Source organism: Corylus avellana, chromosome ca1 (assembly GCF_901000735.1).
Source record: "Corylus avellana chromosome ca1, CavTom2PMs-1.0".
Classification (NCBI taxonomy): Eukaryota; Viridiplantae; Streptophyta; class Magnoliopsida; order Fagales; family Betulaceae; genus Corylus; species Corylus avellana.
The window spans coordinates 46,635,411-46,649,739 of record NC_081541.1 but is presented as its reverse complement, the minus strand read 5'-3'; the positions used below and the strand labels follow the sequence as shown (position 1 = coordinate 46,649,739).

General features: G+C 36.8%; 3 protein-coding genes across 3 annotated transcripts; 1 reads left to right on the top strand and 2 right to left on the bottom strand.

The window, feature by feature from the left end:
- Positions 1-131: 131 nt before the first annotated feature.
- On the bottom strand, positions 132-2,356 carry LOC132185941 (uncharacterized). Its single transcript, XM_059599761.1, has one exon. The coding sequence runs from the start codon at positions 1,911-1,913 to the stop codon at positions 903-905; it is 1,011 nt and encodes a 336-aa protein (XP_059455744.1). The 5' UTR covers positions 1,914-2,356; the 3' UTR covers positions 132-902.
- Positions 2,357-8,652: 6,296 nt separating this feature from the next.
- Positions 8,653-10,194, bottom strand: LOC132166979 (anthocyanin 5-aromatic acyltransferase-like). The gene is made up of 2 exons (XM_059577858.1): positions 9,786-10,194; positions 8,653-9,707 (listed from the first exon to the last, which is right to left on the bottom strand). Exons 1-2 carry the CDS (start codon positions 10,138-10,140, stop codon positions 8,674-8,676), a joined length of 1,389 nt encoding a protein of 462 aa, XP_059433841.1. The 5' UTR covers positions 10,141-10,194; the 3' UTR covers positions 8,653-8,673.
- Positions 10,195-12,671: 2,477 nt separating this feature from the next.
- LOC132167702 (anthocyanidin 3-O-glucoside 6''-O-acyltransferase-like) lies at positions 12,672-14,245 on the top strand. The gene is made up of 2 exons (XM_059578714.1): positions 12,672-13,030; positions 13,201-14,245. The coding sequence occupies exons 1-2, from the start codon at positions 12,679-12,681 to the stop codon at positions 14,238-14,240; spliced, it is 1,392 nt and encodes a 463-aa protein (XP_059434697.1). The 5' UTR covers positions 12,672-12,678; the 3' UTR covers positions 14,241-14,245.
- Positions 14,246-14,329: the final 84 nt, after the last annotated feature.

Sequence of the window (14,329 nt, the reverse complement as noted above, 5' to 3'; positions counted from 1 at the left end):
TTGAGCTCCTAGAAGAGTGAAGCATTATGTTCTCTATCAAACTAAGAGTTAAAAAGAGAAAAGAACATCCAAGTTATGTTGGCACATAACCAAACAGAACATCCATTTCTTAAAAACCATATTACATTCAACATCAAGAACATCTAGGAAATATATTGGTATTCAAATCCATGAAAAACTATGAATTAAGAAATTCCAATACTACATTATTACACAATAAGTGTTTTCAAACATGCCTCTTAGATAACCCAATCAACTGCTCAAATGCATCCTAGGAAGAACTGGTATGTGCATTTTTCTTTCCCATTTGAATGAAATCTTCCCTCAAGTCTCTGCAACTTCAAGTACACAGCCATAACTGCCTCGCTACTACAACCAATGACCTATTTTCTAGCAGTAAAATCTGATTACTCAAAGAAAATCAAATGAATAATTGATACATGGCACAATAGCTAGCAGTCATAACCATGTTAACACTGAAATATATTTGTCGTCAAGGCAATGACTCCTGAAGTAATGGGTAAGAAGATACTCTTCTACCAACTGCTATTAGGTTACCTCTTCCCAAGTAAACTTTGCCATACTAAATCAGGCACCTGATGGTTCTTAAAATCTCAACCTCACCCTCCAGCCCTTTCTTATGGTGGAAAGAAAGCCATAGCTCATTGGCTCAACTTTAACATGTGAGCTTTATATAAATACATAGATAACATTTTGATAGCAATCAAATTTAAAGTGGCCATTGGACTAATTCTTGAAATAAGAAAATACTGATTGCTTATAAGCAAAATTGGTACAGAATGAAACAAAAGCATATAACCTCCTAGGAAAATCAAACGTGAAAACAAAAATCCCACTTAAATCTATATCATTATTTAATGAATCTTTAGAACAAAGCTAAGTCATCTTGATAGCAGAGTGAACAAAAATCCAATTGACAAGCCGGCAATACACATGAAAGTAACCCCGCGAACTCGAACGAAGAAGATATTCAAATTCTTAGCAACCTGGAGAGTCAGGGTCAAAATCTGCAACCTACCTTGCTCCTCCATCTTCTTAAAGAAGTACATTGGCTTCAAGGATTGCCTTAACATGAAGGCCAATGCAAATGGAAACCCAAATGCCACAGCGCTTTGAATTGAAACCTCAGAAAAAGGTGAGGACTTGGTAATGTAAGCAATCCAAGCTCCAAGGCCAAGCTGAACCAGACCCAGAATGGCCACAGCTTTACTTAAACCATAGATGGTCTTCATCATCCTTTCAAGAACTTCCCGGGTCTCATTGGCCAAAGCCGAGAGGTCACGGTCTACCGTTGGTCCCTCAATTTCTTGGTGCTTGAAATCGGGGTTTTGACTTGGGTAGTTACTAGGATTTTGGGGTTTCTCAGATTCTGAGGATGAATCAGAGGTAGAATAAAATCTGGGTTTTCCTCTAGAAAACCAATAAAGGTCAAAACTGTTGAACTTGGTACAAGAACTTGAACATGGCCGTATCAAACTAAGATTGGAACCAATGGGTTTTGCACCAACCAAAGGGTTAACTAGGGGTAAACTATCTGTGAGTTTTTCATTTGGCAACAAATAAAGGCGAGAGTTTTGTGAACTCATAACCGAACTTGGGTATGATCCAGCGGAACCAAGATGGAAACTTTGGGGTTTTGGGTGTGATGGATCACGAGATTTGGAGGACTTTGTGGAAGGCGCAATGAAGAAATTGAAATTTGGGTTTGAGAGTGTTTTTGGTGGGGATTGTGATGATGCAGAATTGAAGTATTGAGCGTAGAGGCACGAGAAGGGTTTGAAATAGGAGTTTTGAGGATTAGAGGAGACGATGAAAGAGGTGGTGGATGATGGGAATAAATGGGATGATTTTGGAAGCTTGGAGCTGAGCATTCGTGAAAACATGGCGGCCATGTGTGTAACAGAGTGTGTCGTGAGAGAAAGAGTTGGGTGGGAGGAAGTTTGATGCTTCAGTTCTTCTGGACAGAGAAATGATGAAGGAGCATCAAAACGATCAAAACAAACGAACCCACAAAAGAAGTGCGAATCTACGAGTCATACCCATCAACAGCAATGGACAGAGAACCCTAGAAACCTTCCTCAAATAATAATATCAGATAAATTCCAGTAATAAATTCAGAGATCCAGAACCAACCTAAACCACCAAAAATACAATTTAGGTTAGCCAAGAAACCAGAATGGCCTGTTTAGAATGCGAGAAAATTAAGGAAAGAGAGAAGGCCAAAAAAGGGTAAGAAAAAGTACGAATAAATAGTCAGGTTTCACAGGGAGAGAGACGAAACCATGGGGTTTTTTTCTTCTACCGGAGAGAAACCATGGGTTGCTCCCATGGTATTATTGGCTGCTATATTTTTTATTTTTTAATAAAAATATTAACAAATAATTCAAATATAAAATAATTTTAAAGATACAAAAATATTTTTTCAGACAAAAAAGTAAAAACTAATATCAACACATATCAATAAACAAAGTCAAACAAGAAAAATTGACTTGGGACACATTATATCCATCATGAGTAAAATGTGGTTTTTTATGGCAAAATTGTAATTTAAATTTAAAATAATATTAGAAATTATATTTTTATTTTATAATTGGTATTCAAATTAATTACCAACCTTATTATTAGACTTTTGTTGCTCACTATCCATGCACCTTAGGGTGTGAGAAGTAGATATCCATATAATTGTGTTGTTGATGAGTGACACAAATTTTTTACGACGAGATTTTGTTTTGGTGGAGACTTGATGAAATTCAAATTAAGGTGGAGATTGTTGTGATATGACTTGAATTGCTCAAGTCTTCTTAGATGCTCTAATACCCATTTCAGAAAGCTAATTATGGCTTTAATATCACTTCTTGTGTAAAAATAAGATCACAATTATAGTTAAATAGGACGAGAACAATCATACTCACAAGTGCAATCACAACATATTAATTTATTTAGACAGACAGTGATAAAATTGGCCCTCATAGAAGCTCTTGAGCAACATTAAGATACACATATGAAGCACACTAAGGCCTCGTTTGGTTCGCGAATTGTCTAGTCCATTGGAAAAGGATTAGTTACCACTGGGATTAGCTACCACTGGGAATAGATTAGCTAGTCCTATTCCTTTGTTTGGTTGTAACACTGGAATAGACTACCTAATCTCATTCTTTCGTTTGGTACAATGCAATATATTGATGAATATAATTGTATTATGATCTTATTTCCTAAAATACCCTTATAATATAAATACAATTTATATTATTAAAGACTTTCATTCTTTTCTTTTTATTGAAAGATAAACAATTTTACTATAATTTTTTTTTTTAGTTATGTCATGTATATATAATTTTATATATATATATACACGCTTGAACACAGGTTGTACGCTTGAACAACCTGTGTTCAAGCGTGTATATATATATATAACTGAATTAAAAATCAAACTGAGAAAGTATAGAAAAAGAGAGATGGAGAAACAGAATAAAAAAAAAAAAAAACCCTAAACAGAATCAAAGAGAAACGATACAGAGAATCAAAAGAAATAAAAAAACTGAAGAAAAAAAAAAAACTAAGAAACGTTACAAAGAAAAAAAAAAAAATTCAAGAAACAGAGAGAGAATGAAATAACCAAGAAACAAAGAAGAAAAATCGAAGAGAAGAGAGGGGGAGAGAGATACCTTGCACAGAGAAGAGAGATAGTTGCTCTTTGAGAGATGGAGATCGATTTGCAGAGTCTCCTTGAGAGATGTGGGTGCTAGAAGGGTGGGGTTTTTGTGGGCAATTTACACGATAATTTTAATCCCACAAGAAATGATTAGCTAAGCCACTCGTTTTTGAGTGGCTTAGCTAACCCTGTATGTATAGGATTAGTAATCTCATGGGAATAGACTATTATCAGGAATAGAGTATTACCAAACAAAGGACTAACTATACCTACTGTTAGCTAGTCCAATCCAAGGGTCTAATCCGCGAACCAAACGGGGCCTAAATGGTGAAATGGACTGTTTTCAATCTTGTGTTTGAAATTATTCCTTCATATTTTTCAGTGATCTCTTTTCCATTAGCATTAGAAGTGAAAAAAATCCTCACATTTAGTTTGTTTTTTCATTCTCTTTCCTTTCCCCTGTTATAAGCAGAAAAACACAAGAGCCAGACCAAAGAAAAAGAAGAGAAAATGTTAACCATAAATAAAATACACTAGTGGAATTATAGTAAGATAGTAATCCCTTTTTACACAAAATCCTTACTACTTAGAATACAAAGTGTGGTCACCACAACAAAGTGATCACATTTTGGCAGCAAGATTTAATGCATGAAAACACCAAGAACATAAAACAGAAGAGAGAATCCCAGAAAAACAATCGAAGCAGAGGAAGCAAAGGCTGATCCGTGAGTCATGGATCCCATAGGAGCCAACTCATCTTCATAAGAATAGACTCTCAACTTTGAGCACACCATTGCAACGAGCCATTGTAACTAAATAAACCCTCATGGAGGCCATAGGCAATGAAACAAAGCCTAGCTAGCAAGCTGGGTTTTTTGCCTATGTGGGTGTACTGTCTCAGATTTTTGGACTCTGTTATTTATAGGAGTGTGGGATATGGATCAGGATCCCTAAACTTAGCCCATTCTTTTGCATCGAACGGCTTATAAAATGCGGCATGTTATTGAAGCGGTCAAAAAGAATTTGGGGTAATTATCCTTTCTCCCATGAACTACCACTCGATTACCATATACCTCATCAACTACCAACTTTACATTACGATTCCATCAAACTACTTTTTCGTTACCAAAACCCCATTTCCGTCAGTCAAGGTCGTTAAGTCGGACGGTCAACCCATCACGTGCGCGTCATATGCCTTGAATGCGTATGCATTTTTTTTTTGGGTAATTATCATTTCCCCTCATGAACTATCACTCGATTACCATATACCGCCCATCAACTACCAACTTTACGCGCGTGTGATGGGTTGACTATCCGACTTAACGACCTTGACTGACGGAAGGGGGGTTTTAGTAACGAATGGGTAGTTTGATGGGGTCGTAATGTAAAGCTGGTAGTTGATGGGAGTATATGGTAATCGAGTGGTAGTTCATGAGGGGAATGATAATTACCCCCAAATAATTTTTTTTCTCAAATGACAACTTTTGGTGCAAAGCTTTTTTACAACATAAAATACAAAACATGATAAAAATTTACTCAAATTATTATTAGGTAACATACCACATTTTTAATAGAGAGCATTTTTTAAAGCATTCGATTCGATGCCAGGAACGGCTTAAATTCACATAATTTAGAATGTAGGGAATCCTTATCAGCTGGGTATGGGGTCGAAGGTACATGTTCCAATGCATGGACAGCATGCGTTGTGAACATCAGTTCATGGAACTGCATGCTGTCATTCATTTGGGGTGGTGTCTGATGCCACGTTGTGTGTCATTACACATTTGTGCATGAAATGTGTAAAAAGATTCCTTATGCCCTGATTTTCTCATGATGTCCAAAGCTGCATAAGGAAGCACTAGCACAAGCAGAGATCCTCCCACCATAGAATTTGTTCTTATTGTGTCTGTCTGTCTGTGTTTAGTATCTTTCTGCTCTGCATAATTAAGATTGTTTGTAATTACTTCAAAAGTGCATAAGAGATGAGCTCTTAAATTAGTTTTGGTCCCTCCCTTTTTTGTAATGCCAAATAATATAGTGTGATATTTTATTAACCAGGTAAAAAGTAGAAGTTACAAAGTGGTCCATTATTTTTTCAAGTGTGAAATAGAAACCAATCTTTTGAGACTTGATTAGGAATTAGGATTCCTAGAATTGGGGTGCTCGAATTGCAGAGAAATGGTGTTGTAGGCTCACCAGCAGGGACGGAGTCAGAGCTTTGGATGGGTAGGGGCCAAGGGCCAAAAAATTTAATGGATAAGAGCCAAATGGCAAAGAAAAAAAAAATTATAATTTTTTTTTTTTTCCTTGGGTTGGGGCCATAGCCTACACTTGCCACCCCAATTTCATCCCTTCACAAGCATCGAGCAGCTTAAGGTGCGGGGCTACCCCTTATGATTATGATTTAATATCATATTAAATTATCAATTATCTTAAAATCTTTAGTTGATAGGAAATCATATATTTAATCATCTAAATTAATATCCAATTATAAATCATAATTGCCATCTCTTTTTAAGTTTGAGCCTAAAGGGAAATGTGGAGAAAGAACTTGACTAACAAATCATGACAAAAGGCATGTTAAGAAAGAAAATCTTGCACAATTTGCACCAGAAAAAAGAAAAAAAAGAAAGAAAAGAGAAATCATTTACAAGCACAAACCAGATATATAATGGAATTATGTGCACCAAAATGATCATCCACATAAACCATAGACAAATATGAGAAAGAAGAGAAGTTCTAATAAACAAAACAGCCCAAATGAGAAACTTCAATAACACAACGCAAATGTATAATCTTATTTCCTTTCTTCAATTTTTTTTTTTTTTCTCCTTCTGCAAATTCTAGTACTGCAAGAAGTAGGCGATGAACGAAACAAGAGAAGCACCAACCAAAGAACCAACAAGAGGAAGGTTAGCGGAGGCGCTGCCATGGCTCGGTCCCGGTGCCGGAGCCGGGGAGTGGTGCTCATGGTTATGATGACCAGGATCAGCCAACAATGCGCTCATTGAGGCAGCAGTGAAGAGAATTGTGCAGGCAATCTTCTTCATTTCCATTGTGGCTGAAGGAGTGAATGACAGAAAAAGCCTTGAAACAAATGAGACTCTTGTCACCTGGAGTCTGGAGGGTTGGGATTGAGAAGCATTTATAGGAGAAATTTGAGCTTTTAGGGAAGGAGAAAAGGCGGTTGCTTGATTACTGGGATTGAGAAGCATTTTCAGAAGATATTTGAATTAATTTGTTTTCCTATTATGGACCATTTTGAATTTAAGTTTGTTGGTGAGATATGTTTGTTTTTCCTAATGAAGTGGTCAAAGCAATTGATAAGAATTTAATGCATTTTTATGGAAAGGTTATGATTAAAAAGCTATAGGAGTTAAGGTTAGTTGGCAGGCCATTTATAATGCTAGACGTCTTTCCTGTGTCCTTTTAAAACTGATGCGACTTTTAAAATTACCGTTGAAGTCCAGAATAACCAAAAAGGTTTAGAAATCGGAAAATAGATTCCAACCTAGCATCCAAGCTGGTAATTGAATTGACTAATAGAAACCTTCCAATTTCTAATTATGTTGTGGTAAGAATAATATATTGAATATTATTGTCAAATTCACGAGGGTTTCAGAAACATCTTACAATTCAGTCAGTTTGTGATCACTCTGTATCCATACAACTCTTTGAAACTAAACTAAAATGTTCTTCGTTTGGTCATGTATTGTTCTGTTTGAGTTTACAATTTCAAAATGTACGATTTGAAAACACGATTTTTTTAAAATGCAATGAAGCATTTGGTAAAATCGCAGTTTAACTTTTAAAAATCATGAGTTTTTTAAGAACGCGCTCTCTAACACTAATTTTTCTATGTTTTCAAATTACAACTTTTTCAAAAACACACTTCCAAACGATACATTTTCTGCGATGGTTTAAATTTCACTTTTGGTTAGCGAAATCATAGAGTCAAACGCACTCTAAATTGTAATATTAAGCAAAACAATTACTAACAACTGGTATTAAAAATAATGGAAAAAGAATATCATTCACAATCCAAAAATATAAACTATAATAATCTGTAAATGCTTTTTTATTTCATGGTTCCAAACCATTCACATATAGAACATGAAAGAAATACGAATTCTAAGAAAGAAAATGAAACACTATGAAAAATCCAAGAACAGACCAACAAATGGTAAATCTTAATCCTGTCTTTTGAAGCATGATGATCTTTCTTCAACCGTTGATAAAAATCTACTGCAAGTAGTAAGCCACAAGTGACACAAGAGAAGCACCAACCATGGAACCAACAACAGACAAGCCAGCCGGGGCCGCGCCGCTGCTTGGCCCGGGTGCCGGAGCCGGGGAGTGCTCATAATCGCCACCATGAGCCAACACTGCACTCATTGAGGCTGCAGCGAAGAGGACTGCACAAGCCATCTTCTTCATCTCCATTATAGCAAGCTACAGGCGTGATCGGCAAGACTCTCAGAAAACAAATGAGAGTTATTGCCGATGACGCCTATGGAATTTGCAGCCTGCTGAAACATGGTAGCGCTGAGAGGCATTTATAGTGAGGGGTTTGAGATTTTCTCGGAAAACAAACGGCAGTTAATTCATTTCATATTTCCCTATTTTTAACATCCTGTTTTGCATGAGTTTTACAGGAACATGAGAGATTTAGCTTCTTGGTTCAAGAGTGTTTTGTGGTAAAATTTGTTAGAGCAAAATGGGGTTGCATTTCATTTCATGGTTTATATTAAATTTTACGGGTCTAATGGAGATATGTTGTTACATGGTGTTTTAAATGACGTGATATTATCTGCACCGTTGGTTGTGTACTATATTAGATGTTCTATATTTTTTTTTGAAAAAGTGTTTTGATACGACATAAAAGATTCGAACATGTTTTATGTTTTGAATTGTTTATTAATAATGCGAGAATAGAGAACAAGAGATAAAACATAAATTTTTAAACAAACATGCTGAAATTAACCATTAAATTTAGTGTGCTAATCAAATTGATTACAAAAGAATTTGAGACCTTCAATGAAGAAAGTGCCAAAAGCATCCATCTTAGACTTGGGGAGAGCTAAGCCAACCTCAATGCCACCTTTGAAATCTCTACTCTCAGTCATTGAAATGGCCCTCATTCTGTCTATAGAAATCTCCTCTATTTTTCTAGGCTTCCCCCACCCAAAATCTGTCTCATAAAGATCAAGCTTTGGAGACCAAGAAACCAAAACATGGAGCTCTGATCCAATCAACACCCCCCATTCTGAAATCCACTTCTCTGCCCCTCCAAGAAATGCTCTGTCCAATTTCTTAACAGTGTTTCCAATCACATCAGCTGCAACTACAATCCCTTCATCAGCAAGCAACTCTTTGATCTTTGCCATTGACCTGCCAAACCCAAGGCAATTACCAGAATATGTTGCAGGCACTGGATAATCCAGACGGGTAATCCCACCTGCATTAAACCCAAAATAAGCTGAATCCTCCCCAAAACATTTCTCATTCAAACCCACTTGGGTTTTAAGCAGACAAACCCATACAAATGCACAAACTAGTACAGATGGTGATAAATGTATTGGGGGTGACTGGTTTTTCTTCCTGCATTGAGCTATTATCCATTTTTTGATTCTCTCCATATCGTTCAAACTCATCACAAATGTGGCTCGAACCATTTTGGACAAATCTACAACAACTTCTTGTGAAGATTTTCTGTTCCACCACTCCTTCAAGAAAATTTCCTCTAGCCCATCTGTGTCAATGATGACTGATCTATCATAAGAGGGTAAATACTTGATTGGAAAAGAAGAATCTCGAATACCACAATAATACCATGCCCAAGTCTTCATGAAATTGTTGAAGGTCCTTCCATCAGCAGCAACATAATGGTATGTTAATCCAATACAAATTCCACAGTTTGGAAAAACAGTAACTTGAACAGCAAGCAAAGGATGCAACTGCTTTTCCCCTGACACACACTTTGGCAACTTGGGCAGAAGCTGGTAGAATTGATTGACATCTCTTGGATGGTTACCTGTGTTGTAGAATACAAATTATATCATTAAATTAACTCTTAACTGAATTTTTTGAAATAAGTAGTGGTTTTAACGACCTGAAAGATGGCTGAAGTCTCCACCGGACTCTGCAAATGTCAGGCCAACCTTGTCACCGTCGGTGTAGAGAAGCTCCGGCTTGGCTGGCTGAGATGGTAGCAGAAGGTTTCCTGCAAAAGGGTAGTAGTGCTGAAGAGTCAAGGAGAGGGAGTGCTTGAGATTTGGGAGGGTTGTGGATGTGAAAAAGGAGGTGGGGTAGGGATATTCATAGAAGAACAGAGGTTGGCCTGGAGAGATGAAAAGCCATGGAATGTCAAAGAAGGTTAGAGGGAGTAGTGAGGCTTTTGGAGCTGAATTTGGTGGGGGAGAGACAAAGCAATGCTCAAGAACCTGCACTGTGAACAATTTAGCCATGAAAACAGAGAGAGACAGAGAGACAGAGAGAGGGAGAGAGTTGAAGTTGTTGAAGCAGAGAAGGACAACTTTGTCGTTGTATAAGGAGGTTTCACTATTAACTCCGACATATGCTGCTGTTCTTATCATCAACCAACCAATAAGCTATCTGATTTTTACTGTTTACTGATAAAAACTGACGCAGGGGGGCAGAGAGGGCATTTACACCAACGGTCCCAAACTTCTGAAATATTTTCAGATTTCTTTTGATTGAAAGGACAGTTTTATATATATATATATATATATATATATATAGAGGAATGCTACAATGCATTCTACCCACCATCTCTTCGCCTTGTAGATATATATAGATATAGATATATTATATATCTATATCATGTCTAAATTTGTTCCCAATCCCTAGTAGTACTCTATTAAAATTTCCTAGATTTTTAAATTTATATTTCCCGACTTATAGCAATTTAGACAAAAAAATGAAAGAGAAGACAGAAACCACCCATTTAAATTTCGGGGGCTCTTCGTGTGAGCTCTGTGCAATTATAAGAAGTTCTTGATAAGACTTATTTGTCACGTGAGCTCTTTCAAAAGCTTCTCTCAATTGTAAGAATCTCCCATCATTGGATGTTCCTATTCATCTACACCCCATTCACGTGGGATCAATAACTTGTGAAGATCATTAGATTTTGATGGGCATAAAAGTAATCTAAGAAAATTTGAATGGGACATTTATGGAAAAGTTTCTTAGCTTGAAAGGAATGGCGCGAACATGATTGAAAGTGAAAGGAATATAAACCCTACCAAAAAGAGAAACGGACCATAAATGTTGAAACTTGAAAGCCCAACTTTCGTATTTTTCGTTCTTAAGGGGTAGCCAATTTTAAGGGGTAGTTCAATTGGCTGTGGACCACGCCTCATGAAGTGTCACTTTCCTTATGTGGACATGGCAAAAAAAAAAAACTTTTGTATTTTTCTTTTATGATAAGCCAACTTTGATAACTTTCAACCATTTCAGCAATTGCTTTAACAAGTAGGACTATTGAACGCCTTTCACAACTCTCTACAATTATCTACACTTTGAACAAAGAATAAAAGGGGATCCCGATCCTCTTACAAACTCTTTAATCTATTCTCTAACATGGTCTGAGGACACTTTGAACATTTAGGTAGTCAAAAGTAAGCGATGAATTTAGATGGTTTTTTCAACGATCCATATTTAATTGCACTCGCTCTCGTTTTTATGAAAAAAACGTGAAATTAAATTTGAACAGTTGAAAAAACTACAACACACTTGCTACATTTTTTTTTTGTTACAGCACCTAAGCCAAATTCGTAACGATAAATTATTATTTATATCAAAAGTCTGAATTAATAATAATAAAAAATTGATATTTTTAATGGAATAAATTATATTTAAGCAACATTTTAATAGAATAAATTTCAAAATGATTTGGGATCTTCAGCAAAAGAAAGTGCCAAAAGCATCCTTCTCATAATTAGGTAGGGCCAAAGCCAACCTCAATGCCACCTTTAAAATGTTTGCTCTCAGTCGGTGAAATGGTCCTCACACCAAGAAATTAAAACATGAAGCTCCGATCCAAACAACAGAGACTGTGATGGTACGGATCTTCCTGCAGATTTGTACATTTTCTTATTTTCGCTTTATAAACCGGGGCGAAATTAGAATATATAGTTTGAGGGAGGTAAAATTAAAAAATAAAAAAAATCTTGGGAGGCATAAGTTAATTTATATATATATATATATAAATTTCTTTTGATATTGTAGGTCCATAGCAATAGATCCATTGTCTTCAACAAGCCACTTTTAAATTTGTAATGGTTTAGATTTGTAATTGTTTTGAATTATGAATTAACATATATAATTTTCTGATCACATTTGAGATATGAGATACGAGATAAATCACAAATAAATAATGGCCTTAATATTTTACTAGTTTGAATTAACAATATATTATGAAATATGAACATTGTTTTTCTTTTGAATTAACAAATTTGAAATTTATATTAAAGAAAAAAATAATGAAATCATTTATATGAAAACCAGTTTTCAATAACTGCATAACTGCTAGTTGCGGTTTATGCAAGTTGCAGTTGCGGTTATAAGGAAATAACCACCACCGCAACCGATTGTACACCCATAGCGGAGCCTTATACCCTCTTTGGTTTCTAACTAGAATTCTTTAAAATTTTCTGTAAGTCAAGCAGCGGATATCCCAAAGAAGTTGCCACTCATCTGCCACCCAAATTTGACCACGTTTACAGCATGAAAAAAAGCAAGATTACTTTACTAGTTACCCAAGTCAATACCTGCCATTCTAGTTAACTTAGGTTTCTTGGAAGAGCACTACTTGGCCATCAATTTTATATGATCTGCAAATTCACGTGGATAGTTTCCCACATATTAAAATGTGTTGGGTATCGAGTCCCCTATATTAATATAATGCTATAGATGATGTACATACATACAAGAACCACTCAACTCTCTACTCTCTCTCTCTCTCTCTCTCTCTCTCTCTCTCCATGGCAAAATCCTCAGCAATCAAGGTTCTTGAGCATTGTTATGTTTCTCCCCCACCAAATTCAGTTCCGCCAACATCACTCCCTCTAACCTTCTTTGACATCCCATGGCTTTTCTTCACTCCAAGCCAACCTTTGTTCTTCTATGAATATCCCCACCCCACTTCTCACTTCATATCCACCACCGTCCCCAACCTCAAGCACTCCCTCTCCTTAACCCTCCAACATTGCTACCCTTTAGCCGGAAACCTCAATTCCCCGCCCCAACCTGGCAAGCCGCAGCTCGTTTACACCGACGGCGACAAGGTTAGGCTAACACTCGCAGAGTCGGGTGGAGATTTCAACCGTCTTTCAGGTAAAGTTAAATCACCACTTATAATCAAAAAAAAAAAAAAAAATCACCACTTATAAATTGATCGGAAATGACATTCGAATTAAGAATTTTGGCTATGATATTGTATTAAATTACAAATTTTTTTTTTAAAAAAAAAAATAAATTTAATCATTTAATTTATATTTTAATAGGCAATCGTCCACGAAATGTCAATGAATTCTACCAGCTTGTGCCGGAGTTGCCAACGAATGTGTCATGTGAAGAACAATTGCTTCCTCTGCTTGCTATTCAAATTACTGTTTTCCCAAACCATGGCATTTGTATTGGGCTGGCTTACCACCATGTTGCAGCCGATGGAAGAACGTTCAATAATTTCATGAAGACTTGGGCTTCGTTTTGCAGCCATGGAGACTCATTCTCCATTAAATCTTTGCCTTCTTTCGACAGGAAGGTGATTGTGGATTCACATGAGCTCGAGGGAATTTTCTTGAAGGAGTGGTGGAAGCGAAAATCTTCAGAAGATATTGTTGCAGGCAATGGAGCAGCCAATAAAGCAAGTTTGTCCGACATGGTTAGAGCCACCTTTGTGGTCGGCTCCACTGACATGGAAAGGATAAAAAAATGGATTATTGCTGAATGCAAGAAGGACAATGTGCCTCTTCCCATACATTTATCTGCATACGTACTGACATGTGCATTTATTTGGGTTTGTTTGATTAAGACCCAAGAGAGAAAGATTGAGAAATGTTATGATCAGGATCCGAATTACTTGGGGTTCATTGCTGGCGGAATTACCCGTCTGGACTTTCCGGTGCCGGCGTCATATTTTGGTAACTGTGTTGGGTTTGGCCGGGCAAAGGCAATGAGGAAGGAATTGATGGGAGAAGATGGGGTTGTTGTAGCTGCAAAAGCCATTGGAAGCACTGTGAAGAGGTTGGACAAGGCAATCTTTGAGGGGGCAGAGAAATGGATTTCGGATTGGGTGGTGTTGTTTGGGTCGGAGCTCCATGTTATGGTTGCTGGGTCACCTAAATTGGATCTTTATGAAACGGATTTTGGGTGGGGAAGAGCCAAGAAGATAGAGGAGATTTCAATTGATTGCATGAGAGCCATTTCACTCACTGAGAGTAGGGATGTGGAGGGTGGCATTGAGGTCGGCCTAGCCCTACCTAAAACTAAAATGGATGCTTTTTCCTCTCTTTTCAACGGTGGCCTCAAGGCTCTTCTATGATCTATTCTAGTTATGGACTTCTTTTAAGATTCACAATATTCTATTTCCAATTTGTATGGTTGTTCTAATTGGTTCACATTTAATGAAAT